We start from the raw sequence: 11801 nt of genomic DNA on the forward strand, positions 1-11801 counted from the left end.
CGCCACCCTGAGGCCAGAGGTGAATTTGCAAGGGATTCTATTCCACAAGTAATAGAAAAAGTAATAGCGGCGAATATGAAAAAGTGCTTGGATATGACCCGTTTTTAGGGTCTTCATAAATGCAACCGAGTTTTGTAAGAGTTGCCCTTGTAGTTTTTTGTTCTCTCTCTCTCTCTCTTTTCTTCAATGTAATTATAACACAACTCTTTCAATGAACTTTCATTAATTGAGCATTTAATGTCATGGTATGTAGTGCAATGGTAATACTTGTTACCTTAACGTTCAGTTCAGTAGACCTGGCCTCAGGAAAATGAGTGCATAACTGAAGATTGAGAGTTTTATGCATCTTAATACTCTTACTTACCCCATGGCGCACAAGCCAGACTCAATAAATGGTGTAACAATGATACAGTATTTAATATATATCTTAAAGTTCTTACATTTTTACAGTTGTTTTGATATTTACTGCCCCTATGATGAACACAGTCTATAGGTTCTGTATATCTAAAAATAAAGGTGCAATGTGTTTGATCTCAGAATTTAGTTTATCCTGAACTATATCGTAGCGTCAGAGAAAAACTACTAAATGTCAATTTTCAATTTTTTTTCTTTTATGTAGACAATAGTTTTACTAAAAAGAGGAAGAAGGAGCATGAGGAGCATGAGTGAAAGAAGATGTATTCCAATCACTTTAAAAATACTGGTTCATTTTAAGCATTAGAAAAATGTTTTAGCAATAATGTAACTTTCCAAATAATCTGTATGGTCTGCCTATAACAATTGCTGACAGATCTGGAAAGTCAATTTAAATCATATAATTACATTCCTGACTACAAAGGCAAGCAATATGATATTAGGACATAGTTTTCATAATGAAAATGTAATTGTTTAAAAATATCTTTTACACCCTTTCAGTTCTCTAATACTTCTAGTAATGTTTTTTTCTGACTTCTATTTTCATTTTCTCTTTTATCATTTAATCTGTATATAATCAATATGGTAGCAAAAACCTTGTTTTGTAAATAGATCTTTCATTAATGTTATTGATGCCATTATTATTGTGAATATTGGTACACATTTATATTTATAAAAAAACTTTTTCAGTGGTAAACACAATGAATTATTAAGTATTAGTATTCATTGTGTATATTATTTCAAATATTTTTGAGTAATTTAAAAGTTACCAGAAAGTGTTCTTTGAGACCTGTATATCAGTAATGGGCTGCTGGTTAGGCAGACCGGTGCGCAGCTCCAGTTGGAAAAATGAAAGTTGCGGGGGCAGCTGTGCATCCCTGATGCGTGCACGTGCGCACCCATGCAAAATTTGGCTTCTGCGCATGCGCAGCAAACTAAATCCTGCCTGAGGACACTTGCACGAGTGAGATTTTGGGCATTTCCGCCAATTTTTTGCTTCTGCACAAGCAAAAATATCTGCAAAAATTCCCTAAATCTTGCTCGTCCGCACGTCCTCGTGCGAGATTTTCCTTGCTGCACATGCACAGAAGCCTAATCACACGTGCGCCCACGATGGCCTTAGGGGCTGCACCGGTAGTGCCGGAGACGAGCAGCCCTTCACTGCCATATATGCGCATAATTCCATGCTGATTCATTTTATTTTCACCAGAGCGTATAAACTAATATGAGTTGATTTTTCCAGCTACTTTTGACAAACATGAGATTATAAATCATACTTTATTGTCTATTCTTCTGTTTGGAATCTAAATTTCTGCCCTTTGAAATCCATGAAACGACTTTATTGTTTGACTGAGCTCTTCACTTTGTAACAAGCAGCAGAAGTAGGATCTGACACAAAAAACCTTTTCACTGGTAAAACATTGAATTTTATATACAGTATCCTAAAATTCTCCTCCATTTTTAAAAAGCGGAAGCCCACAACAGGAGCAAGTAATCTAGTTGTAAATGTTATGTTCCAGTTAGTATTAAGTTTTGGGCTTTTTTTTGCAAAACCCTCATGTCAGGAGTAGATTCCACCATTCTCATCAGGGCTATTGAGGGTGTGACAATGTGATAATGATTCTCCTTTAAAAAAAATAATTATTAAATGAAAAGAAAAAAATAGGTAGTGTGCTTTAACTAGAATTGCTTTTTTTAAACTTAGACTTCTAAGTTAAGTTACTTTTAAGTGTAAGTTACTTTGACAAGTTAATCAACAGCATGAGATATGTTGAGAAGTAACGAAAGTAATGAGTCTTTTTAAAAGCTTTTTATTATCTCTTTCAAAGGTAAGTCATGTACATTTAATATGGCATGCGTGGATTATTAGTATATCTACTTGTTTTTCCTGTGCTCGACAAAGATTATAATTAAAACTTAATTAGTTGGATTTATTAAAATAAATACATAGAAAATAGAAATGATTTTAGATGAATTATAGTCACAATAGAAAAGAAAATGGGATTTCTTATTAGCTTCATCTTGTAAAAATGTCTCATACAAATTATTGGCATTCATTATTGAGACAGTTCATGTGTATCAAAAAAGGTGAACCATTGTGTGTGCTTCAAATGTTCTCTATTACGGCACAATTACAAGAGCTGCTATTGGAGAATCATTAAAAAGTCATTATATCTACATCTATATCTATATGTTTTCATAGATTGGACAGCAGAAGGATGGCAGCTCAGACCACGCTTTGTTCACCCAAGCAAAAAACAAAAAGCACCAGCCTGAAGATGACGAGTGGGACCTCATGAAAATCTCTCCAGGATTCCATGCTACTGAATTTCTTTCAAAACAGTTACAAATATTTCACGTTTACTCATTTCCTTTACTTTCACAACAAAGATCAATCAAAAAAGTATCAATTCTTATCTGGTTTCAATCATACTTATAAAACAACACACTTATGACAGTGTAAAGTACCCAGAATTCCTTGCCAGTGAATTGGGTAGCATATAAATTTAAATCTTTCTTAAAATGAAAAACTGAGCAAAATAGATAACTGGAATCGAGGTAGTTCTTGCGTTACAAAAGTTCATTTACTGACTGTTCAAATTTACGACACTGAAAAAAAGTAACATATGACAATTTTTCACAGATATACCCATTTGACCATCCCCTTGGTCATATGATGAAAATTCAAATATTTGGCAACTGACTTATAAGACAACTGTAACCTCCCAGGGACATGTGATCACCTTTTACAACCTTCTGATAAGCAAAGTCAATGGGGAAGCCAGATTCACTTAATAATGTTACTAAGGTGACAACTGCAGTGATTCACATATCAGCTGTGTGGCAAGAAAGATCGGAAAATGCAGGAAGATTCATGAAAAACTTTCTCGATTAGCAAAAGAAATTTCTGGGCTCAGTTGTGAAGGACTATCTGTATACAATAAAGTTTTTACACAGAAATCAAAGGACAAGGTAGATTTCATAGAATCTTTTAACATTTTCAATTTCATTAACAAGACATGGGAAGTTGTTAATCTTCAAAAGAAAACTCACCAAATTAATTTTCTCCATCTCAGAATTTAGGACATTGGCTCCATTAGTAGGCAGAAGAACATCAGAATTTTGGTTGCATGAAATATATTCTGTAGGTGGAACTTTGGGTGTTGGAAAAGTAATTTCATGTATTTTGGACTCGGATGATAAGCAGAGCTGGTAGGAATAAGGAATAGTCCCTTCCTCATAATTTGGTGGGAATATAATGGCATTGCTTGAATGGGGAATGGGAGCAAAGCATGGAAGGAATTTCAGATTCCCCGACTGTCGCAGTCTCATCATAATGACTAGAGTTGCAGTCAAAAGGAACAGAAAGGAGATCAAAGTTAAGGCCAGCACTAGATAGAACTGGAGCTCAGACTGTTGCTCTGAATCCATGGGTTGGTTATTTATTTCTGGCAGTGCCTCTTGGAAGTTTTCAGCAAAAATCAGATTGAGACTGACTGTAGCAGAGAGCGGGGGCTGCCCATTATCCTTCACCAAGACCACTAGCTTCTGCTTCAGAGCATCCCTTTCCAGAAACGTCCGCAGTGTCCTGATTTCACCCGTGTGGGCACCAATTGTGAAGAGCCCCGGCTCAGTGGCTTGCAGTAGATGATAAGAGAGCCAAGCATTGTGTCCAGAGTCGGCGTCCACAGCCACCACCTTTGTAACCAGGTACCCCATCTCTGCCAAGCGAGGCACCATCTCAAAGGAGGCTGAGCCCTCTGCTCCTGGAGAAGGATACAGAATTTGAGGGCTTTGGTCATTTTGGTCCTGGATGAACACCTTCAATGTGGCATTGGTGCTGAGGGGTGGGGAGCCTCCATCTTCAGCCTTTACCTGTACCTCAAACTCCCTGAGTTGCTCATAGTCAAAAGACCTTTGAGAATAGAGGGTGCCACTTTCTGAGTTAATGGAGAGGTAAGATGGGAGAGGTAGTGCCTGTATTTTGCTAGTGAGGATGGAGTAGGTGATCCTAGCATTGCGACCAAGATCAGGGTCCAAAGCTTTGATGTTGAAGATGGAGATGCTAGCAGGATTGTTCTCTGCCACATAGACAGTGTATGAGGATTTCTCAAAGGTAGGGGCATTATCATTGATATCCGAAATCTCCAGTGAGATGGTCTTCTGGGTAGAAAGAGGGGGCGTCCCTTTGTCTATGGCTGTGATTGTAAGATTGTACTCTGGGGTGCTTTCTCTGTCTAGGGGACCATCCGTAAGCAGCTTATAGTAGTTATTAGCTGCTGATACTATTTTGAATGGGGAAGCATTCTGTAAATGGCAACTGACCTCTCCATTATCCCCTGAATCTTTATCCTTTATATTGATGAGGGCTACCAATGTTCCTAACGGAGAGTTTTCAGGAATTTCTCTGGATGAGGAAGCGAGAATCACTTCTGGGGCATTGTCATTTGCATCTAATATTTTTATTTCAACATTACAGTGTGCTACTAATCCACCTCCATCCCTTGCTTCTATTGCTATGGTATACTTCCAGGTTTCCTCAAAGTCTAGCTCTTCTTGAATTGTTATAAGTCCATTTTCTGGATGTAAATTAAATTTTTGATTAGCATTATCAGCAATTTTGCTAAAACAATAATTGATCTGGCCATTGGAACCTTCGTCTTTGTCTGTAGCTTTGACTTGTATCACAGTAGATCCCTTTGACGCATTCTCTTTGAGGCTGATTTTGTATACTTTTTGACTGAAGACAGGTGGGTTGTCATTAGCATCAACTATCTTAATCCATATTTTAGCTGTTCCAGATTTTGCAGGGTTTCCTCCATCAAGAGCTGTAAGTGTCAAACTAATGACACTTTCACTTTCTCTATCTAACTGTTTTTCCAATACTAATTCTACATATTTGTTTGCCAAGTCAAGTTTACTAATATCAAGAATAAAATGTTGGTTAATTGTTAGATGATAATCCTGGAGGGAATTTGTTCCAATATCAGGATCTTCTGCTTGTTCAAGAAGAAATGTGGCTCCTGGTAGAGTTGATTCAATTATCTCTAGCTTGATATCCCCGTTTAAGAAATGTGGTGCATTGTCATTAATATCCTGGATCTCTACTGTTATGTAAAATATGTCCATGGGGTTTGCACTCACCACTTCAAAACTGATGGGGCAGAGTGCAGTTTCCCCACAGATTTCCTCTCTGTCAATCCTGTCATTTACATACAGATTCCCATTTTCAGCATTAATGGAGAAGTATTGCTTTTTGCCTAAAGAAAGGATATGCAGGTTGCGATTTCCCACTTCTGCAATACTCAGTTTCAGATCCTTGGCCAGGTTCCCCACAATGGAACCCTTTCCCATTTCCTCTGGAATTGAATAGCGGAGGTGCTCCGAGAGAGTCTGGCAGATGAAAGACAATAAGAAGAGGAGATGTACTTGCCTTTTTACAGATCTGCTCTTAGCTCTGCTCCTGCCGTCCATCCCACCTGCGGTGAAAAGGGCTTTCATTCAGTAAGCCGAGGAGTTTAAATTCCCATTAGAAAGAAAGCATCAATAGGTTCTTGGGATTCTCCTGAGTTTTATCTATACTGCAGTGGTTTTCTTTTCTCTGACATGGTCGGTGAGTGTCCCTCAATATTGCTCTTTGACTGCTCAGCACTCGGTAACTGGATAGTCAGAAGGCAGGAAGCCCCATTAGATTTCTAGCTCTTTTTGCAGAACTACGTTGGCCAACAGCGGCGCTCTGAGTCTCAGATGCAGAACTGCAAGAGGCATCTTGAAATAACCTCTCTTTGTTTTTATTTTGGTGATGTTTTTGTATGGTTAGAAAGAACTGCTTGTATAGATTGCTAAATAATATATGTTTCTTGTGCCCTTTTCAGTATTTGAAGCAATAAGTTTTCTGTAACTGGGGGAATTCTTTATTAGCATGATCCATGTGACAGAAAAGCAACGTTATTTTCAAGTTTCTGAATGTCCCAGAAATCTTCACTTGACAGAAGTTAGAAAAATAGTTCTTTAAAATATGTATATAAGACAAAATATAGGCCAGCAGTTTAAACTTTGATTCTGCAGTTGAAAATCTTCTTCTGAAATGTAGTTGTAAATCAAATGTAGATTCACAATTAATTGCTGATGATGTTAGATTAAACCCATTTGTAATGAGAAAGGAAAACATTGTTCTGAAATTGCTATCCTCTCTGTTGAATGACACTGATCCTTTAATATATAAAGGGAAGATATTTTAGAACACAAATGTCTGTCTGGAAATGCTGTCCTTTATATGTGATCTAAAAAGATTTCACACATTATAGATTTCTATTTGGTAATTAGTGTCCAATGTACAGAAAAGTGGAGCTGGGTAAAGAGCATGGTAGTGTTGTGGCAATAAATGCATGATTTCTGTGAAATTGAATCTTCAAATATATACCGTAAATGTATATGTGTGACATCAGAAATCTATTTATAATATGCAAGTCTTTGGGATACACATACTCCCTGTGTGAGAATTTTTAAAAAACTTTTTTTTGAAAGTATATAGTATGGCTCCCACAAGGGTTTGGCATCATGATGACATAGGATATAATTACTCAGGCTTCTCTGTGTACCTTCGACAGAACAGAAGTACAGCCCTCGAGTAAAGGATGCTCAGTCAAATAGAGTAGCGTGGAGTGGAGCGGAATGGAATAGAATTTTTATTTGCAAAGTGTGATTGGACACACAAGGAATTCATCTTGGTGCACATGCTCTCAGTGTACATAAAAGAAAAGATATGTTCATCAAGATTCATAATGTACAGTACTTAATGATAGTCCGGGTACAAATATGCAAGTACATCAAATGCAGAAGTTTTCTATTTTTCTAATTTTTCCTTTAGCATTCTGGTATACTTGGGAGGATAGCCAATGCTTTGAAACTGTTTAGAAATGCTTCTGGTTTTTTAAAAAGACTCTTCAAAGAGATCCCTTAAGTGCCTCACTCTCTTCTACACAGTGTTACAATAATGTACAAGAAATTAAATTTTATTCACTTCTTCTGGAAGTTAAGAACTATTTATTGAAGACTAAAATTGAAAAGCACATTCAAAAAATATTTAAAGCTAGGTCCTATAAAGGTCAACAAAACTTAATCCTTTCAAGAGTTATTGCTAAATTGTCATTTTTAATATGTTAGTGTGGAGAGTAATAATATTAACTATTAATTTTATGACAACCAAATTTAAATCTAATTTGGTTTTGTTTAGCTTTGCCTTCTTTTTGAAAACTTCCCTGTGACTTGCCCTCCAAAGGACATACATGGAGCTCAGCTCAGAAATGTGCCCCACCTTGGCTTGTCTGAAATGGTATGCTCCAACAGGTGGGTTGCACACAGTGTTTCCCAACCTTGGCAACTTGGAGATATCTGGACTTCAACTCCCAGAATTCCCCAGCCAGCATTCACTGTCTGGGGAATTCTGGGAGTTGAAGTCCAGATATCTTCAAGTTGCCAAGGTTGGGAAACACCGCATTAGAAGACCACCAAAGTCCCTTCCAATTGTCATTCTTTATTCTGAAGAATTCCAATATTTAATCCTTTATGGATCATGCTACCAAAGTATTTTTGTCACTATTTCACAAAATGAGTAATCATGCTAGTGTAAATCCATATGTTAGAAATCTTGAATGATCACACTTTTAATGCTCTGTTTTCAACTAATAGTATAGGCCTCTCCTATTTCTCAGCCTGGAGTTTCATGTCATTAAAAATTTTACACTTCTTTTGCATTTTTTGTGGGAACACCTCAACAATTTCTTGTTGTTTTCTCCTTTTGGATATTTTCACCTTCCCTCTAAAGCCTGCAGCTGTATGATATGTTGGCAGTCTTCCACCCATGTATTAATCAAATCTAATTTGCCAAGCTCAGCTAGAATTAGCTTGATAAATGCTGTCATCTGGGCTTTTGACTGATGCTTTTAGGGCTCTGCTGACTATTTTTTACTATTATTGACTGCTTTAATATATTGACTGCTATTTTTTATTATTATTATTATTATTATTATTATTATTATTATTATTATTATTATTATTATTATTAATTTGACTTCTATGCCACCCAATCCCTTGGGTCTCAGGGCAGTTTACAACAATTAAACACAATAAAATACAATAATAGAAGAAGTTAATATTAGACTAAACACATTAAAATAATATAAACAATAACATCCCATTATAAACCCAAAACAATCTAATCAACCAAAACATACATACCTATCCTATCAACACAATTCGGCTGTGAGAGATGGTAGTATTCACGGCCCCAGGCCTACCGGTAAAGCCAGGTCTTCACAGCCCTTTGAAAGGCCAGTAGGGTGGGAGCATTATGGACATCAGGGGGGCATTGATTCCATAGATCTGAGGCAGCCACAGAGAAGGCCATCCCCCATGGCCCTGCCGACCTGCATTGCTTGGTTGACAGGACCTGGAGAAAGCCAAACCTGTGAGATCTTATTGGTCTCTGGGAAATATGTGACAGGAGACGGTCTCGAAGATAGTCTGGTCCTAAGCCATGTAGGGCTTTATAGGTGATCATCAACACCTTGAATTGTGACCGGAGACTAATCAGTAGTCAATGCAGCACGCAGAGCATTGGTGTTATATGGATGTACCGAGGTGCACACATGGTGGCTGTGGTCATTCAACCTGATGAAAGAGAATTTGCTAGCTGTTGAAATTTATTTAGAACAAGAGAATTTCAGAGAAGTTCTTATTGGTGGAATTAAATGCTTCATATGCATTTAATTGCAAAATGCTCACAAAGTGTAAAGTCTGATCATTCTACAATCATCTCTGAAAATTGTGTGAGCAAACAAGTGTGATATGGTAACAAAAGTACAACAAAAAGTATGAAAAGAAATAAAGAAGTTTATCCTTAGTTGGATATTTAGTGCCTGGTTTTGTGACTTTAGGTAATTAGCAACAATGATAATAATGTGACATTAAACCCTGCTGTTCTGTTCGGGTCGTATGTGACCCGAAGCCAAGTTTGAGTCCCTGTAAAAAATTTTCCCTGCATATCTGAAACTTGAAATTTCATGACTATCCATCACTTCAGGGGTTCTCTCTATGAGAATTTTTTTGGGGGGGTGGGGGGCTTAGTTTTTGCTGGGCAAAAAAAGTTACAAATCTTCTGTTCGGGTCACATACGACCCGGACCGAAAACTCTTCATTTGAAGTGCTTATGTTTGGTCAATTTGAAAACTTTTTTCACTTGGAAAGTAGTCTGAACATTTCTGCACACAATGATATGAAAATTGAAATGAAAAAAGTAAATCTTATTGGTTTATTTTGCGGATATAATGCACGCCCCCCCCGTTTTTGTGATTTTTTTTTCAATTTATGGATAGTTTTGCTTGCAAAATGCATTCTATTTTACTAAAGTTGGTGTGGGATTGGTAGCTTGAACATTTCTGAATATAAGAAAAATATAAAGGAACTGAAAAAAATGATTCTTATTGGTTTTTTAATATCAGAAATAAGGCCTCCCCCCCCCTCGGCTGCTTGCAACCATTTTCACTTTTTATTTTTTTATCCTCCAAATCCGAAATATTCTTTAAAATCTTAGGCATTCATTTACTCAATTTAACAATGCTGATCATCAAAAAATATTTTTGGGGTGGTGGCTAATTGTTTTCTGGGCAAAAAAAAATCATAACTTCGAGTCTGTTTCTGTTCGTATATGACCGGACCAAAAATAATTTTTTTAGGTACTTGAATTTGATCTTTTTGAAAACTTTTTCAACTGGAAAACTAGTTTGAACATTTATGAACATAATGATATGAAAATTGAACTGGAAAAATTGAGACTTATATTTTTATTTTGATCAAAAAGCCCCTCCCCCCCCATCCTTTTTTAATTTCGTGTCAATTTCTATTTTTTTAAGGCTACAAATCCCTAAGGAATTTCCCCCCAAAAGGTTTGATATACTAAATTGAACATTTCTGAATATAAGAAAAATATAAATGAACTGAAAAAAATGGTTCTTATTGGTTTATTTTTGCCACAAAAAGGCCACCCCCCACCCCCGGCCTTGCTATGTGCCATTATTGTCACTGTTTATACATATTTGTCTAGAAATATTTGGAATATCCTTTTGAAAATCAACCACATTGTAGCCAGAGGACTAATTTTATGAAACAAATCCATTTTACTAAAAAAAAGTATGTAAGTTTGAAATTAACAGCATAATTTTTATATAAATTGAAATAATTGAACACGGGGGGAGGCATACATTTATGTGCAAAATAAACCAATATGCATCAATTTTTCCAGTTCAATTTTCATATCATTATGTTCAGAAATGTTCAAGCTACCAATCCCACACAAACTTTAGTAAAATAGAATGTATTTTGCTAGCAAAACTATCCATAAAGTGAAGACTATTTAAAAAAAACGGGGGGGCATGCATTTCATCAACAAAATAAACCAATATGCATCAATTTTTCAAGTTCAATTTTCATATCATTATGTTCAGAAATGTTCAAGCTACCAATCCCATACCAACTTTAGTAAAATAGAATGCATGTTGCAAGCAAAACTATCCATAAATTGAAAAAAATTTCACAAAAATGGGGGGGGCGTGCATTATATCCGCAAAATAAACCAATAAGATTTACTTTTTTCATTTCAATTTTCATATCATTGTGTGCAGAAATGTTCAGACTACTTTCCAAGTGAAAAAAGCTTTCAAAAAGACCAAACATAAGCACTGCAAATGAAGAGTTTTCGGTCCGGGTCAGGGTGACCCGGGAACAGAAGATTTGTTACTTTTCTTAAACAGAACAGCAGGGTTAAGATGAGAAGGAAAATAACAATACTTTTCAAATCCTTGAAAGAATGTAATAAAACTGAAGGTAAAGATCTTTTTTCTGTCACAAAGCAAGTTTTAAGAAAGCCACTTACAAGTGAATTTTAGAAAGAACTTTTCAACAGTATCAGTGGTTTGATTGTGGAAGTAATTATACAGAGATATGGTTGGTGTCCTTTCCTTGGCTAAGATTAGATAGTATATTAGATATGGTGGCTAAACTGATTCTATGGTCTTAGATTTGGAAATTCTTTGCCTCTATTATCATAAATCGTGTGTTATAATTCATGGTTACACACCTAGCTTTGGATGAGTTGTACACTTTTGAAGGAAATATCACCAGGACCTATAATTTTAAAAATCTAGTTAATCTAGCCTGTAGTTCTTTAATTAAGTTTATTCACATATAAATTACTTCTCTGAGATGCTGTGGTATACCTACTATCCATATTGAGTATATAGTGATACTTGCAGTAAAAAATATCCAGAAAGAATAGGGATTTGAACACATAGGGATTTCTCAAAATCAAATTAATTTAGACTTCAATA

General features: G+C 36.1%; 1 protein-coding gene across 1 annotated transcript; it reads right to left on the bottom strand.

The window, feature by feature from the left end:
- Positions 1-2868: 2868 nt before the first annotated feature.
- Positions 2869-5801, bottom strand: LOC139165821 (protocadherin gamma-B5-like). Its single transcript, XM_070749051.1, has one exon. The coding sequence runs from the start codon at positions 5767-5769 to the stop codon at positions 3376-3378; it is 2394 nt and encodes a 797-aa protein (XP_070605152.1). The 5' UTR covers positions 5770-5801; the 3' UTR covers positions 2869-3375.
- Positions 5802-11801: the final 6000 nt, after the last annotated feature.

The sequence above is a fragment of the Erythrolamprus reginae genome, chromosome 3 (assembly GCF_031021105.1).
Source record: "Erythrolamprus reginae isolate rEryReg1 chromosome 3, rEryReg1.hap1, whole genome shotgun sequence".
NCBI classification, from domain to species: Eukaryota; Metazoa; Chordata; class Lepidosauria; order Squamata; family Dipsadidae; genus Erythrolamprus; species Erythrolamprus reginae.